Here is a 17,486-nt window from a genome sequence, read left to right as displayed (position 1 = left end):
TGTGGAAATTTTAAATCCGCTGATTTAGCTGCAGGCATGAACGCAGACAGGTAGGCAACTGGCCTACAAATTCTATCACTCAGCCCGTATTATCCCTCAGTTAGATGAAGTCGGTAATTAACAGTGGTGGAGGAGTCGGTCCCCACAATTCAGTGGTTTTACAACTAGCCGCAACCCCATCTGCCCATTCTTAAATCCTGTTGCAATTTGTTGGATTATGTGCTGTGCCAACTCCTCTATTTGTTTCATTGTTCCTCTTATGGGAGCACTTTTTAGGGGAGCCAATTGTAGCAGGTATGGTTTGGATTGAAACATAGGATTTAGAGTAGACCATTCAGCTCCTTGTCCCTGTACGCTCAGTCTATTAGATCACGGCTGATCTGCATCCCACTCTTATAGAGTAATTGATCTATCTTGAAAATTCAACTGCCACCTGCATATATATATATATATATATATATACACACACACACAAACATACACCTCCCCCCCCGCCCCCCCTGCTTCCTCCCCCCAGCATTCACAGTATTTAGGGGGATAAAGTTTCAGAGTTCTACTACCCATTGCAAGAAATGTACTTCTAAACATCCCAGTTTTAACTTTAAGATTCTGCCCCCTTCTCTAGACTCCCCCAATAACAACTTGTGTTTGTACAGCACCTTTAAAATATCATAATAGACTTCACAAGAGTGTTACCGAATAAAATTTGACACCTAGTCACATGAGTTATTAGGATGTTAAATAGTTATTAATAGTTATTAAAAGCTTCGTCAAAGAGGTAGGTTTTAAGGAGCATCTTAAAGGAGGGTTGACAGTTTTGGAGAAAAAAAATTCAGAACTTCAAGCCTTGGTAGTTGAAGTTGTGGCAGCCATTGAAGGAGCGATTAAAATTATGGATACTCAAGAGGCCAGAATTGGAGAAACTTGGATATCTTGGAGAATTGGGGGGCTGGAGGAGCTTATAAAGGCAGAGAAGAATGAGATCTTGGATTTGAAAAGATGAGGTGCCATTGCTCAATCTTTCTTTGAATTTCATTGGAACAGCTTAGGAAGCCAGAGAAGGGTGGAGTATTAAAATGATAGGCGACTGGAAGCTCAGAACGAGATTTTCAGACCGAACATAAGTGTTCGAAGGCTGTCACCCAAATTGCATTTGGTTTCACCAGTGTAGAGGAGTTCATGTCACGAACAGCGAATATGAGACAAACACTAAACCGAAAGAAGTACAAATAAATCGCTGTTTCACTTGGAAGCAGTGTTTGGAGCATGGATGGTGAGAAGGGAGAAGTTTAAAAAAAGCAGGTATTGGACCACCTGCACTCACATGAGAAGGTGTTGTAGGAAAGGGAAGCATGGGGTCGGAGTGATCGAGGAATGGACCAGGGTGTCGCGATGGGATGCTGGGGGGGGTTGGGGGGTGGGGGGGTGGGAATGTATTTCGTTATGTCACACTGGAGGTGCATTCTGATTTCCACCATTTGCCTTCAGCTATCCAGGCCCTTGCTAAATGTCTCTGTTTCTCTACCTCTGAACCCTCTTTTTGATACTCCTTAAAACCTACCTCTGATCAAGCTTTTGGTCACCTTTTCCAGCATCTCTGTGTGGCTCAGTGTCAAATTTTCTTCGATATCTTTTCTGTGAAATTCTCTGGGACATTTTACTAGCTATATAAATGCAAGTTATTACTGTTCAGACCAGTGGTTGCCCAGAATAACCAGATTTTGTGGCCAAGTGGAATGAATGCCTCTTTCCAGTCCACCCCCTTTCTGCTTTGCTCCAATTCATATTCTGGTTCCAGAAGGATCTTTTAAAGCCACGTTCAAGTTTCACTCCCTTACCTGAGCTCTTGTTTCCTGTTTAGTCATCAGTTTCTCTTTCGTTAATGTTTATCACAGCAACCCCGAGACAATATCTGTGTACTCAACCTGGCTTTGTTTTCAATTAACTGAAAGTAAAATTGCGCAGCCTATCTGATCATGTCATTTTACCATGGAGCAAGTTGGGTCTTGCGCTACAAAGAGTTTCACAGAAACTATATCAAACAAAATTTGACACTGAGCCACACAGGGAGGTACTGGGAAAGGTGACCAAAAGCTTAATCAAAGAGGTAGATTTTAAGGAGTATCAAAATGAGGAATCAGAGGTAGAGAAAGACAGAGAAGTTTAGTGTGGGAAACCCAGAGTTTAGGGCCTTGGTAGCTGAAGGCATGGCCATCACTGGTGGAAATTGGAGATGCGGTTCCAGATTTTAAAGAATGATATGCACTTCTATACCCTGGAATCAAAAATATTGTGTTTTCTGCAGCCTGGTGTGAATGCAGTACATGATCCACAGTGGACTCTTCAGTCGGAATTGATCAATAATGGTGTTAGACGAGAAAATCTCTTTTTTCATTGCAGAATTGAACAGTTTGTCCAGATGTACAGCCAGAAAGTGGGTATTAGTGCTGAAGTATTGCTGAAGACTCTCTGGGGTGACTATTACCTGAACACAAAAGCAAAGAAGATAATGAAAGGAGCACAGGTACGTTGACTAATGTACAGGCACTTCCACTAAATGTGAACATACGTTTAAAACAAAATAACAAGGTGGCACTTAGTCCTGGGCTGGCAATATTTGTTTTTAAAGTTTTGGAAGTGTAACAAGGCTGTGTGAACTCCTGAATGGCTCTGGGTAAGGATTCCTCTTGTGGTATTGATGATGATCTCAGGTTTGATTGTGTGTTGTGCTGTTGGCCAACTTCTGATGTGGCAGTGGGGCAGTTAGACTCCATGATCTGAGGCTGTGATGGAGCAATTGGATAGAGTTCCCTTGCTTCAATACTGTCTTGTGACTCCTGCCACAAATTGTGTGTTTGGGTTAGGACAATGTTAGCTTGGCTCTGATGCTGGCCTGCCAGCATTCATGGTCAGTCTGCACACTTAGAGGTTGACTGGGTATTTCATGGCACCAATGGATGACTCATCATCATCAGGAGAGGGCAGACTGGAGGAGACCAACGGGAAGGAGAATCCCCCAACAAACAGAGAACGCATGTCATTGTAGCATTTAGAAATGTTTAATGTAGTGCAATGATTTACTCTTAAAGATTTACTTGACAAAGACAAAATGATTGCTGATACTGTTTTTAGCTATTTGTGCCTGTTTGATGATGTGCTCAGCTTAATGTAAATCGATATTGTAATAGCTTGTGATGCTAAGACTTTGGATGGAACTTTCCATGCCATAGATGATAGGGGGCAAGTGTAAGGCTGTAATCCTGTTGTTGAGCCATAGTGACAGTGACTCTCATTGTAACAGCTCATTGGAAATTTTGCAAGTGTGTTGCCAGGACTTTTCTGCCCTTCACTGTCAGTGGGTGCAAAATTGTGAATAAAATTGCGCACTCCTTATTTTCTGATAAGTCGTCATCTGTTGCATGCAAGTCCCAGTTGATGACATAGGGCCCAGCATTACAGCCTTACATTCATTCCCAACTATTTTAACTCTTTACAATCAACATGTACTTGTTGATTTCCTGTGACCTTGCTTTTGTGCATTTATGTACATGGGACTGTCGCCTCTCTACTGTCTTGCTGGCAGGTGCCACTCAGTGCATTGTAACTTTAAGTATCTTGCCTAGCTTACATCATCTGCCACCAAACTTTTCCCCTGGGGGCTCAATCCTTGTGCCATGTCACAGATTCATTTATCATAGTAAAAACAAAATGCTGGAAATACTCAGCAGGCCTGGAAGCATCTGTGAAGAGAGAAACAGAGTTAACGTTTCAAGTCAAATATGACTTCTTCAGAACTATATACCGTCGAAAGTGGGGAGGGGAGAAGAATAAAATGGAAGGCCTGGGATAGGCTAGAGGGCAGGAGAGGGTAGATGACATATGTTACGGAACAAAAGGCAAAGGCAGTGATAATGATTATAGTAAAGAAACAACATTTGTCAAGAGTTGAGTGTAAATGCCAGAATGATGAACAGCCCTGTCTGAAAGCAAAAACATGAAAACAATATTCAGGCTGGCATATGGCAAAAAAAGACCAATTCACAATGGAGGGCAGAGTTCAAGACCTGAAATTGTTGAGCAGTGTTGAGTTCAGATTGCTGTAAAGTATCCAATCAGGAGATGAGGTGCTGTTCCTGAGCTTGCAATAAGCTTCTTTGGAACGTTGTTGCAGACCAAGGGCAGAAATGTGAGCATGAAAGCAAGGTGGTGAATTAAACTGGCAAGCAACCGGAAGGTTGGGGCTATGCTTGAAGACTGAACGGAGGTGTTCGCAAAGTGGTCACCCAATCTGTGATTGGCCTCTCTAATGTAGAGGAGACTGCATTGTGTGCAGCAAATACAGTATATTAAATTGAAAGAAGCACAAGTAAATTGGTGCTTCACCTGGAACGAGTGTTTGAGGCCTTAGACGCTGAGGAGAGAGGAGGTAAAAGGGCAGGTGTTACATCTCCTGAGATTACATGGTAAGGTACCATGAGAAAGGGGCGAGGTGTTGGGCAAGAGCAGGAAACGACACCGATACAGTCATCAATGAACCGGAAAGAATTGGTGGGTGGCGTGGTGAACGGGGTGGTACCTTAGTAGCACTGGAACAAGGAATCTTCCATATACCTTACAAAAAGACAGGCATAACAAGGACCCATGTGAGTACCCATAGCAGCGCCTTTTACTTCGAGGAAGTGAGACAAGTTGAAGGAGAAATTCTTCAATAAGAGAAGTTCAGCCAGGCGGAGGAGGGCGGTGATGGATTGGGACTGGTTGGGCTCTGTTCAAGGAAGAAGCAGAGAACCTCTGACTGTCGTCATGGGGGATGGAGCTGTAGAGAGATTGGATGTGCATAGTGAAGAGGAGGCGATTCAGGCCTTTTGGGAATGAGTTGGAAGAGGGCTGGCTCTTCAGGATTGGGGGACTATGAGGTGAGAAGATCCTCTGAGGAAATGAGGTCTGTGATGGTCCTGGAAACAATGGCTTGATGTTCAGTCATGGTGGGGTCATAGTGGGGTCGTGGTCCAGAGGAAGGTAGAAAGAAGTGATTCGAGAGTTGGCATTCAGCCTCTGCAAGTTAGAAGGTGATGTGCCAGACAACAACAACATATCCTTGTCAGCTGGTTCGATGACAATGTTGGTGTTAGAACTGAGTGCTGCAAGTTCAGAGGGAAACAGGTTAGAGTGTTTGAGGGAGGCAAAGAAATTAAGATGACCAATGTCATGCCAACGGTTCTCAATGTAAAGAACAAGAAGAGATAAGAGGCCAGAAGGAAGAGTCCAGGTAGAGGGAGAATACTGAAGGTGGGTGAAAAGTTCCACTGGTCAGGGAGAGGACTCCTGGCCAAAGAAGTGAGCATGGAGGCAAAGGCAACAGAAGTGGCCCAGCAATCCAATCAATTCAAGGGCAATGAAGCTGATCCTGCCCATGGTGCCTATATCCCATGAAAGAATATATCTTAAAAAAGAACTCAACGTCGTGCCGAGCATGAAATTCGTTGAGGTGGGGGCATGAGGGGATAAAGCTGAGTTCTTCACTGAACACATCGTTCAGCGTCAGACTGGGGAAGGTCAGAGGGTATTGTGAATACATGGCAAGACGTGGTATTAGAAGAAAGCAAGTGGAGGGGAAGAAAGATCTGGAGGGCCCTTGGTATCTGAGTAATTGGAGCTTGTGTTCCTCAACACCTGAAAAGAAGAGAGAGAAATTTTTGTGAATGTGTCGGATCAGACGATGGATGAAATGAAACTGGACCAGTTGAGATGGCGTGTGTTGGTGCTGCAGGAGAGCGCGTCCGAGGGTGTTCATGTGGGGGCACGTGGCACTGAGGATGGATCTCAGGATGCAGCAGGAACAAAATGCGAGGAATGTTGGATGTCTCAGTGATGCCTGTAAGCTTGGGTGGACTCGAAATATGAAAGATGGAACTTCAGTTGGAATCCACATGGAATAAGTCGGAGCCAGAGATGTTCATTGAGGAAGGAGAAATGGCTGTGAAAGCAAGTTTTGGTAAACACTTTATCAAACACCAGGAGGGAAATGGAAAGCAATGAAAGTAAAAGAAACAAACAGAAACCCTGTTGGCAAGAAGAGCAGAATTTCTTCAAGATAGGCGTTCCTGGAAGAGAAGTGGCAGCGAATTAAACACTAAAATAAAAGCAAAAGTGCATTCTAGACATTAACCACTCACTGCGTGAAAAATATTTTTCCTCATGTCACTTTTGATTCCTTTGCCAGTTACCCCAAATCCGTGCTCTCATTCTCGATCCTTTCACTAGTGGGAACAGTTTTCCCCGATCTACTCTGTCTAGACCCCTCATGATTTTGAATACCTCTGTCAAATCTCCTCTCAACCTTCTCTTCTCCAAGGAAAACAGTCCCAGCTTCTACAGTCCATCTTCAGAACTTAAGTTCATCATCCCTGCAATCATAATCGTGAACCTTAACTGCACGCTCTCCAATGCCTTCATATTCTTCCTAAAGTGCGGTGCCTAGCGCTAGATACAATACTCCAACTCAGGCTGAAATGGTGTTCTATGCAAGTTCAACATAACCTCCTTATTCTTGTACTCTATGCTTTACTAATAAAGCCTAGGATACTGTCTGCTTTATTAACTGTTCTATCAACCTGCCTTGGCACCTTAATGAATTATACACATTTACACCCAGGTCCCTCTGCTCCTGCACCCCCTTTAGAGTTGTACCCTTTATTTTACATGGTCTCTCTATGTTCTTCCAACCAAAATGAATCACTTCACGTTTCTCCGCATTAAATTTCATCTGCCACTTATCTATGTCCTTTTGAAGTTCTGCACTTTCTTCCTCACAGTTCACAATGCTTTCAAGTTTCGTAGCATCCACAAATTTTGAAATTGTGCCCTGTACACCAAGCTCTAGGTTATTAATATGTATCGGGAAGAGCAAGGGTCCCAACACTGACCCCTGTGGAACTCCACTAAATCTTCCACCGACCCAAAAAACATCCATTAACCACTATCCTCTCTTTCCTATCGCTCAGCTAATTCTGTATCCATGTTGCTGCTGTCCGTTTTATTCCATGAGCTATAATTTGCTTACAAGTCTGTTGTGCGGCACCATGTCAAGTGCCTTTTGGAAGTCTGTGCACACCGCATCAACATCATTGCCTCATCAATCTTCCTGTTACCTCTTCAAAAATTTCCAGCAAGTTAAACGTGATTTTCCCTGAACAAATCTGTGTTGGCTTTCCTTAATTAATCTGCATTTGTCCAAGTGACCCTTAATTTTGTCATGAATTGTTGTTTCTGGAAATTTGCCCACCACCAAAGTTAAACTGACTGGCCTGTAGTTGCTGGACTTATCAATATTACACCCTTTTTGAAAAATGGTTGTAACATTTGCAACCCTGCAGTCCTCTGGCACCACCCTTGAGTCTAAGGAAAATTATGGCCAGTGCCTCTGCAATTTCCACTCTCGCTTCTCTCAGTTTCCTTGGATGCATCTCATCCAGCTCTGGTACTTCATTAACTTTAAGTATAGACAGCTGATCAAATACTTGCACCTTGTCAACTTTAAATTCTTTGATTGTATTAATTACCTCCTTTTTCACCGTGGCTTGGATAGCATCTTCTTCCTTGGTAAAGACAGATGCAAATTATTCATTTAATAGCTCAGCTATGCCCTGTGCCTCCATGCGTAAATCCCCTCTTTGGTCCCTAATTGGCCTCACTACTTTTGTCACCCTTTTACTATTAAATGCTTGTAGAAGACTTTGGGATTTGCTTTCACGTTGACTGCCAGTCTCTTGTCACATTCTCTCTTTGCTTCTCTTATTTGCTTTGTCGCTTCTCTTCTGAACCTTTTGTATTCAGCCTGGTTCACCATTGTAATATCCACCTGACATCTGTCATAAGCTTACATTTTCCTCTTCATCTTAACCTCTACCTCTTTTGACATCCAGGGATCTCTGGATTTGTTTGCCCTACCTTTCCCTTTAGAGAGATTATACCGTAACTGTGTCTGAGCTATGACTTCTTTAAAGGCAGCCCATTGTTAAGCAACAGTTTTTCCCATCAACCTTTGATTCCAATTTAGTTGGCCCAGATCCATTCTCACCTCACTGAAGTTGGCCTTCCCCCAGTTAATTATTCTTCCTCTGCATTGTTCTTTGTCTCTTTCCATAGCCAATGTAAACCTTACGATACAATGATTGCTGTTCCCCTAATGTTCTCTGCCTGATACTTGGTCCATTTGGCCACAATTATGTATGACTCAATATGCTCTAGACCTGTTCAACTTTTGACTTGGTTGCTTTGTTACAGAGCTTTCTGTTAATTTTCCTCAACTCCACTTCTTAAAAAAAACAAAAGTTGGAAATTCAACCGGTGCTGCTGGGTGAGCTTGCAATTTTGATTTACCACAGTGAAGTAGGCACAAATCCCTTCAATTAAGTGAAATTGAGAATAAACGTAAGGTAATGCTAAACTATCGTGAAAAGCTGTTGCATTTGTCAACATTGCAAAGTATCATGATCGCATGGTTCATTGGTGAGAAGAACAAAGATTTGTTTTTCAAGACTACTTTTTGGTTGGGAGGGGAGGAATATTTCTGCTTATCAAGGAAAGAGTTCACTTTCCTGCTTTTTGACATTGGCACTTTTAGGCTGGTCATAGCGTTACTCAGTCCTTCCAGTCCTTCTCCCAACATTAGAGCCGAACAATCTTTTTGATTTCTCACATCAGCCATTTGTGTGATTTACAGAGAAAATTACAGGCAGAGAAAATTCACCAATTTAGTGCTAAATTATCATTATTTTATCCTGTGGCCTATGATAAGACTATGCAAACTCATTTTAGATAGGGCCTTCATATCTAGCCCTTTGGAATGAATGTTTTTTCTACCTGGATTGAAAGTTCACAGCTAAAAGCATGATGTAACATTAGGCCACTCACTTCCAATTCTGGAGTTCTAAAGCTTACTTATTAGATTGTAAAATCTTTTGGAGTCTTAAAGCCCGATTTAAATTTAACTTGCCATGTGGGAATGGGATGAGTTTGGGTCAGTGGCCCCATTTTCACCCTGCCAGATTTTACTCTTCATTGGCTGACATGTAGATTAGATTTGCCTTGTCAAATCTAAAGGCTTTGGCTACCTTAAAAAAAACACAGGTGGAAGAAGACTTCACTGTTAACTAAATTACCATAATCTCTTATTTGGGACCATGACTTGACACTAATGTAAGGTCACATGATTACAGAGGCCAGCTTGGCTCCCTGACAAGAAATCCCAGAATTGTTATGGCTCAGAAGGAGGCCATTTGGCCCATCGTGTCTACACCAGCTCTCCGAATTCACCTAGTACCATTCCCTGCCTTCTTCCTTTTCAGATAACATCTAATTTCCTTTTGAATGCTTCATTTGAACCTGCCTCTGCCACACTCACTAAATGCTAACCACTTGATGCTTAAAGTTTCTTCTCATATCACTTTGCTTCTCCTACTAATTACTTTAAATCTGTGCCCCCCTTGTCCTTGATTCTTTCATGAGTGGGACCAGTTTATTTCTATCTGTCCTGTCCAGCCCCTCATGATTTTGAATACCTCTATCAAATCTACTCTCAAACTTCTTTTATCCAAGGAAAACTGTCTTAGCATCTCCAGTCTATCTTCATAACTGAAGTCTCATATACCTGGAACCATTCTCTTGAATCTTTTCTTCACCCTTTCTAATGCCGTTACATCCTTTCTAAAGTGCGGCGTCCAGAGCTAGATGCAGTACTCTAGCTGAGGCCGAACCAGTGACTTGTACAGATTCAACAGAACCTCCTTGCTCTTGTATTCTGTGCCCCTATTAATAAAGCCCAGTGTACCGTATGCTTTATTAAATGCTCTCTCAACCTGTCCTGCCACCTTCAACAATTTATGCACACACACTCAGATCCCTCTGTCCCTGCACCCCCTTTAGACTTGTACACTTTATTTTATATTGTCTTTCCATGTTCTTCCAACCAAAATGAATCACTTCACATTTTTCTGCATTGAATTTTGTCTGCTGCCTGTCTGCTCATTCCACCAACTTGTCTACATCCTTTTGAGGTTCTACACTATCCTCCTCATAGTTCCCAATGCTTCCAATTTTGTACTTTAAAATTGTGCCCTGTATGTAAACCAAGGTCTAGGTCATTAATATATATCAGGAAAAGCAAAGGTCCCAGCACTGACCCCTCGGGGACTCCACTACAAACCTTCTTCCAGCCGAAAAACATCAATTAACCACAACTTTCTCTTTTCTGCCGCTCAGCCAATTTTGTATCCAGGTAGCTACTGTCCCTTTTCTTCCATCAGCTAGAACTTTGCTCACAAGTCTGTTGTGCCACACTGTATCAAGTGCCTTTTGAAGTCCATGTATGCCACATCAACAGCATTGCCCTCATCAATCCTCTCCGTTACCTCTTCAAAAAAAACTCCAGCAACTTAGCTAATCATGCTTTTTCCTTAAGAAATCCATACTGTCTTTCATTAATTAACCTGCTTTTGTCCATATGACTATTTACTTTATTCCAAATCATTGTTTCCCACCCCCGAAGTTAAACTAGCTAACCTGTAGTTGCTGGGCTTATCTTTACACCTTTTTTGAACAAGGGCATAACATTTGCAATTCTCCAGCCCTCTGGGACCACCCCTGAGTCTGAAGTAAGACCGGAAAATTATGTGCCTCTGCAATTTCCACTCTCACTTACCTCAGTAGCCTTGGATGCATCTCATCTGGTCCTGGTGCCTTACCAACTTTAAGTACAGATAACCTAGCCAATACATCTACTTTTCAATTTAATCTAATGCCTGAATTACCTAAGCTTTTGCCATGGCCTGGGTAGCATCTTCTTCCTTTGTAAACACAGATGAGTTCCTTAACCTTCCCACTAATTGATGGCCTAAAGATGATACTGAGCAATGTAATTGTTTGTTTTTTGTTCCTGAGCTCTAGCCAGATAGATTTTGTCCTTGATCCCTCTGGGACATCCTTTTTCTCCAGCGCTGCAACCCTGAACTTTACAATATCACTACCCCTCCCCTTTTTTTCATTTTCTGTCTTTCCTGAACACCTTGTATCCACGGATAATTAATACCCACTCCTGCCCTTCTTTGAGCCAGGTCTCTGTTATGGCTTCAAAATCATATTTCCACATAGTGTGCGCCTGTGACTCACCAATCTTATTTAACACACTCCGTGCATTAACATGTATGCGCAGAAACCCCAATTGAGATTCTATTACCTTTACCTTTAATAGAGCTGAAGCATTCACAACAATTTTCAGCCAGAAATATTGAGTGGATCATCCATCTTGGCCTCCTCCAGAGGTCCCTGGCATCACAGATGCCAGTCTTCAGCCAATTCGATTTGCTCCATGTGATATCAATAAACAGCTGAAGGCACTGGATACTGCAACGGCTATGGGCTCTGACAATATTCCGGCAATAGTATTGAAGATTTGAGCTCCAGAACTTGCCGCATCCCTAGCCAAGCTGTTCCAGTACAGCTACAACACTGGCATCTGCCCTGCTATGTGGAAAATTCTCCATGTATGTCTTGTATATAAAAAGCAGGACAAATCCAACCTGGCCAATTACCACCCCATCAGTCTACTCTCCATCATCAGTAAAGTAATGGGAGGGGTTATCAACAGTGCTATCAAAGGGCACTTGCTCAGCAATAACCTGCTCACTGATGTCCAGTTTGGGTTCTGCCAGGGCCACTCAGTTCCTGACCTCATTACAGCCTTGGTTCAAACATGGACAAAAGAGCTGAACTCCCGAGGTGAGTTGAGAGTGACTGTCCTTGACATCAAGGTAGCATTTTACCGAGTGCGGCATCAGGAACCCAAGCAAAACTGGAGTCAAGAGAATCAGGGAAAACTCTGCTGGTTGGAGTCATACCTAATACAAAGGAAGATGGTTGTGGTTGTTGGAGGTCTGTCATCTCAGTTCCAGGGCATCACTGCAGGAGTTCCTCAGGGCAGTGTTCTTGGCCCAACCACCTTCAGCTATTTCATCAGTGACCTTCCTTCCATCATAATGTCAGAAGGATGTTCGCTGATGATTGCACAATGTTCAGAACCATTCACGATGACTCAGACACTGAAGCAGTCCATGTCAAAATGCAGCAAGACCTGGGCAATATCCAAACTTGGGCTGACAAGTGGCAGGTAACATTTGTACCACACAAATGTCAGGCAATGACCATCTTCAACAAGAGAGAATCCAGCCATTACCCCTTGACCCAAACCTCCCTGTTGCTTGCCATTTTAACACTCCACCCTGCTCTCTTGCCCACATGTCTGTCCTTGGCTTGCTGCATTGTTCCAGTGAAGCCCAACGCAAACTGGAGGAACAACACCTCATCTTCCGACTAGGCACTTTACAGCCTTCCGGACTGAATATTGAATTCAACAACTTTAGGTCTTGAGCTCCCTCTGCCATCCCCACCCCCTTTCTGTTTCCCCCTTCCTTTTGTTTTTTTCCAATAAATTATATAGATTTTTCTTTTCCCACCTATTTCCATTATTTTTAAATATTTTAAAATCTTTTATGTTCTCCCCACCCCCACTAGAGCTATACCTTGAGTGCCCTACCATCCATTCTTAATTAGCACATTCGTTTAGATAATAGAACCAACTTTAACACCTATGTGTTCTTTTGTTCTATTGTTGGTGACATCTTTTGATGGTCTGCTTCTATCACTGCTTGTTTGTCCCTACAACCACACCAACCCCCTCCACTTCTCTCTCTCTCTCTCTCCGCACCCCCCACACACCTTAAACCAGCTTATATTTCAACTCTTTCTTGTACTCGAACTCAAGTTCTGTCGAAGGGTCATGAGGACTCGAAATGTCAACTCTTTTCTTCTCCGCCGATGCTGCCAGACCTGCTGAGTTTTTCCAGTTAATTCTGTTTTTGTTTTGGATTTCCAGCATCCGCAGTTTTTTTGTTTTTATTACCCCTTGATGTTCAATGGCATTACCATCACTGAACCCCCATCCTGGGGGTTACCATTGACCAGGAACTGAACTGGACTATCCATATAAATACTGTGGCTACAAGAGTAGGTCAGAGGCTAGGAATCGTGCGATGAGTAAGTCACCACCTGACTCCCCAAAGCCTGTCCACTATCTCCAAGGCACAAGTCAGGAGTGTGATGGAATACTCCCCACTTGCCTGGATGAGTGCAGCCCCACAACACTCAAGAAGCTGGACACCATGCAGGACAAAGCAGTCCGCTTGATTGGCATCACATCCACAAAGGTTCACTCCGTCCACCGCCGACACACAGGAGCAGCAGTGTGCACCTACAAGATGCACTGCAGGAAGCCACCAAGGCTGCTCAGACAACAGCTTCCAGACCCACAACCTTTACTACCTAGAAGGACAAGGGTAGCAGATAGATGGGAACACTGCCATCTGGAAGTTCCCCAAGTCACTCATCATCCTGACTTGTAAATGTATCACCGTTTCTTCATTGTCGTTGGGTCAAAATCCTGGAACTCCCTTCCTAACAGCACTATGGGTGTACCTACACCATATGGACTGCAGCGGTTCAAAAAGACATCTCACCGGCACCTTCTCAAGGGTAACTAGGTATGGGCAATAAATGCTGGCCCATCCCATGAATGAATTTTAAAAAAAACTCTGGTCTCACCTATTAACTTATTTTTTTCCTACTCTAATGCTATCTTTCCAAGTATTCTGTGCCTTGGTACTCCTCTTTGATATTATCTCCTGGTTCTCACAACCCTGCCGAGTTAGTTTAAAACCTCCCCAATAGCACTAGTAAAATGCTCCGCAAGGAACTCTGCCCCAGCTCTGTTCAGGTGCAGCCCACCCAGCCTGTACAGATTCCATCTCCCCCAGAGCCATTCACAATGTCCCAAAATTGCAAAGACCTCCCTCCTGCATCATCTTTCCAGCCACGCATTCATCTGCCTTACCCTCCTGTTTCTGCGCTCACTTGCGCATGGTACTGCAAGTAATCCGGAGATCACTACGCCCTGCTTGCTAATTTTCCACCTAGCTTCCTAAGTTCAGACTGCAGGACCACATCCCTCTTTTTCTACCCCTGTCACTGGTACTGATGTGGACCATGACGTCTGGCTGTTCACCTTCCCCCCTCAGGGTGCTCTTCAGCTGACTTGTGACACCCTTGACCCTGGCACCAGGAAGACAGCACAGCATCCTGGATTCACATCTGCAGCCAAAGAAATGCCTATCAGTGCCCCTAACTATCAAATCACCTATCACTATTGCTCTTCAGACTGCCTTTTCCCCTCGTACAGCTGAGCCACCCGTGGTGCCATTGACTTGGTTCTGGCTGCACTCCCCAGATGATCATCACTTTCATAAGCTTTTAGAGCTGATTACTGGCTGGAGGGTGGGATACACTCAGGGGCCCCCTGCTCTACCTGCATGTTCCTTTTTGACTGTCTGGCAGTCACCCCTTCCCCCTTTCCCTGCATACATAACCTTAAGTTGTGGGGTAACCACATCTATAAATGTGCTATCCAGTAACTTTCAACCTCATGGATGCACCACAGTGACACCAGTGACACTCAAGTTCTACAGCCTGGAGTTCAAACAGCTGCAACTGATGACACTTCCTGCACAAATGGTTATCCAGGACATGGGAAGCGTCCTGGAGTCCCCACATAGCCCAGGATGGGCACACTCAAAATTGGAGCAGCCCCGCCATTGCTCTATTATCTAATAACCTTGTTACTGCATTTAAACCTTATTACTGGTAATAAACCTTACCAATATTAGGGACTTACCAATACTAATAAAACTTACTACTATTAATAAACCTTAGTGATATTGATAAACCCTACTAACACTTACTACACTTTACTAGTGGTAACAATTCTTACTTAAGAATAAAAGGTAAGACTCACCAACTGTTCACTTGTTACTTGTTACTAATAGTTAATATTTTCAAGGTTTTTACAACTCCCAGTTGTTTAGACTCAGTCCCTAAGCAGAAATGCTCACCAGCCGATCACTTTACGACTTTTTTGTGATGTTACAGTTTGATTTTTTATTTCAAACCTGGTATTCTCCAGCAGCTGCCTTAGTTATCCTCTCCCTCTTTGGTGTGTTCCTTACAGGCCTGTTGTCTTCCCTCTCTCTGAGGTAACTGTAGGCCCCTAGCCTTGTTCTATATTTATCTCCTCTCTCTCTCCAACGTGTTCCTTAGAGGTTCGCTGTCGCCTCTCTTTCCCAGATTTATTGTAGGCCCCAAGCCATGCTCTGTATTTATCTCCTATCCCACTACGGCATGTTCCTTACAGGTCCACTCTTTCCTCCCTCTCCCAGGTTGTATAGCAGAAAATTCAATCTGCTTTTTGGAGACATCTCCAGAGATGCAGACAGAATTCCATTAGAGAGAGAGGTGGTCCAACTGCGAAGCCATCGACTGCTCTCTCTCTGTCTCTGTCTGTCTCTCTCTCTCTCTCTCTCTCTCTCTCTCTCTGTGTCTCCCCTTACTCTCTGTCTCTCTCTCTCTCCTCTCTCTCTCTCTCTCTCTCTGTCTCTCTCTGTCTGTCTCTCCTTACTTGTCTCTCTCTCTCTCTCCTTTAACTTGTTCTGTCTTCAAGCCTACCTGTGAAAATAACCTTCAGGCAGATCAACTCTAGGAATCGTAAGATCTTTGCTTAAGCTAAAGTCACAATTTGACTATGAAATTAACCGAAATAGAGGCTAAATTAAATTTCATTTTTATAATTACTGTTTTACCTTCAACTGTACCTAGTTTTTGTGTGCATGTGTTAGTGTTAGTGTTTCATGTGAGTGAAATGTTTTTGTTAATCTCCAGGAAAATTGTATGAGAAATAAACTAATCTTCTTCCTTTTAAAAATACAAAAGCTTGCTGTTGGGTTATTTGAATTGACTCAATCACACCAAAGTAAGAAAATACACACATCCAGATACTAATATATTTGTTCAGGAGCAATAAAAGTTAACATCTTAAAATTGCCTGTGACACTTGGTTGTAAATATAGTTTTCAAAAATGTTTCAAACTTCAGTGAAAAGAGTTGTGCAACTCTCCACTATGTCTGGATAATTTTTAAATTATTAAAGTAATGCAAATGTAACTCCTTTATTCAAAAAGGAAGGGAGACAGAAAGCAGGAAACTACAGGCCAGTTAGGTCAACATCCATCATAGGAAAAATGTTAGAAGCTATTATTAAACATGTTGTAGCAGGGCACTTAGATAAATTCAAGGTAATCAGGCAGAGTCAACATGGTTTTGTGAGAAGGAAATCATGTTTATAACGATTTATTGGAGTCCTTTGAAGAAGTAACTTGTTGTGGATAAAGGGTAACTGGTGGATGTACTGTACTTAGATTTCCAGAAGGCATTTGATAAGGTCCAACATCCAAGATTATTGCAGAAAATAAATGCTCATGGTGTAGGGGGTAACATATTGGCTTGGATAGAAGATTGGCCAGCTAACAGGAAACAGAGTAAGCATAAATGGGTCATTTTCTTTTTCTGGTTGGTGGGATGCTGCTTACAAAGGTAGGTAGAAAAATAAGTTGTGAAGAGGACATAAGAAGGCTGCAAAGGGATTTAGATACGTTAAGTGAGTGGGCAAAGATCTGGCAGATGGAATATAATGTGGGAAAATGTGAAATTGTCCATTTGGCAGGAAGAACAGTAAAGAGGCATATTATCTAAATGGTAAGAGATTCAAGGGCTCTGAGATGCAGAAGGATCTGGGTGTCCTAGTGCATGACTTGTAAAATTTTTGTATGCAGGTACAGCAAGTAATTAGCAAAGTTAGTCAAATGTTATATTTTATTGCGAGGAGAATTGAATACATAAGTAGAGAGGTTATACTTCAGTTATACAGGGCATTGGTGAGACCACACCTGGAGTACTGTGTGCACCTTTAAGGAAGGATATAAATGTGTTGGAAGCAGTCAGAGAAGGCTTACTGGGCTAATACTTGGAATGGGAGGGTTACCTTATGAGGAAAGGTTGGACAGGCTAGGCTTGTACCACTGGAGTTTCTAAGAGTAAGAGGTGACTTGATTGCAACATGTAAGACCCTGAGGCGACAGGGTGGATGTGTGAAGGATGTTTCCTCTTGTGGGAGAACCTGGAATCAGGGGTCACTTTAAAAATATTTAAGACAGAGATGGGGAGAAATTTTATGAGGGCTGAGAGTCTTATTAGTTCACATGCTCAAAAGGCAGTGGAAACAGAGTTGTTGAATATTTTTAACACAGCTGGATAAATTCTTGATAATCAAGGGGGTGAAAGGTTATAGGGGGTAGGCAGGAATGTGGAGTTGAGGTTACAATCAGATCAACCCTGATCTTATTGAATGGCGGGGCAGGCTCGAGGGGCCGGAAGGCCTTCTACTGTTCCTAATTCGTAAGTAAATTGACATAATCTGGAATTCTATGTACATTCTCCCCTTCTGCTCTGGTTGTCTATGGTGGTAGATCCTGAGAACCCTGAGCATG

At 42.9% G+C, this 17,486-nt stretch overlaps 1 protein-coding gene across 2 annotated transcripts in view; it reads left to right on the top strand.

The window, feature by feature from the left end:
- efl1 (elongation factor like GTPase 1) overlaps positions 1-17,486 on the top strand; it is a 301,855-nt gene that overhangs the window by 49,242 nt on the left and 235,127 nt on the right. For both annotated transcript variants that reach the window (XM_041175230.1, XM_041175231.1), the window contains exon 8: positions 2,401-2,524. In XM_041175230.1, coding sequence (XP_041031164.1) covers positions 2,401-2,524 — 124 coding nt within the window. The remainder of the gene's footprint in view (positions 1-2,400; positions 2,525-17,486) is intronic.

This window comes from Carcharodon carcharias, chromosome 26 (assembly GCF_017639515.1).
Source record: "Carcharodon carcharias isolate sCarCar2 chromosome 26, sCarCar2.pri, whole genome shotgun sequence".
NCBI classification, from domain to species: domain Eukaryota; kingdom Metazoa; phylum Chordata; class Chondrichthyes; order Lamniformes; family Lamnidae; genus Carcharodon; species Carcharodon carcharias.
This window is presented reverse-complemented; position numbering and strand designations above follow the sequence as displayed.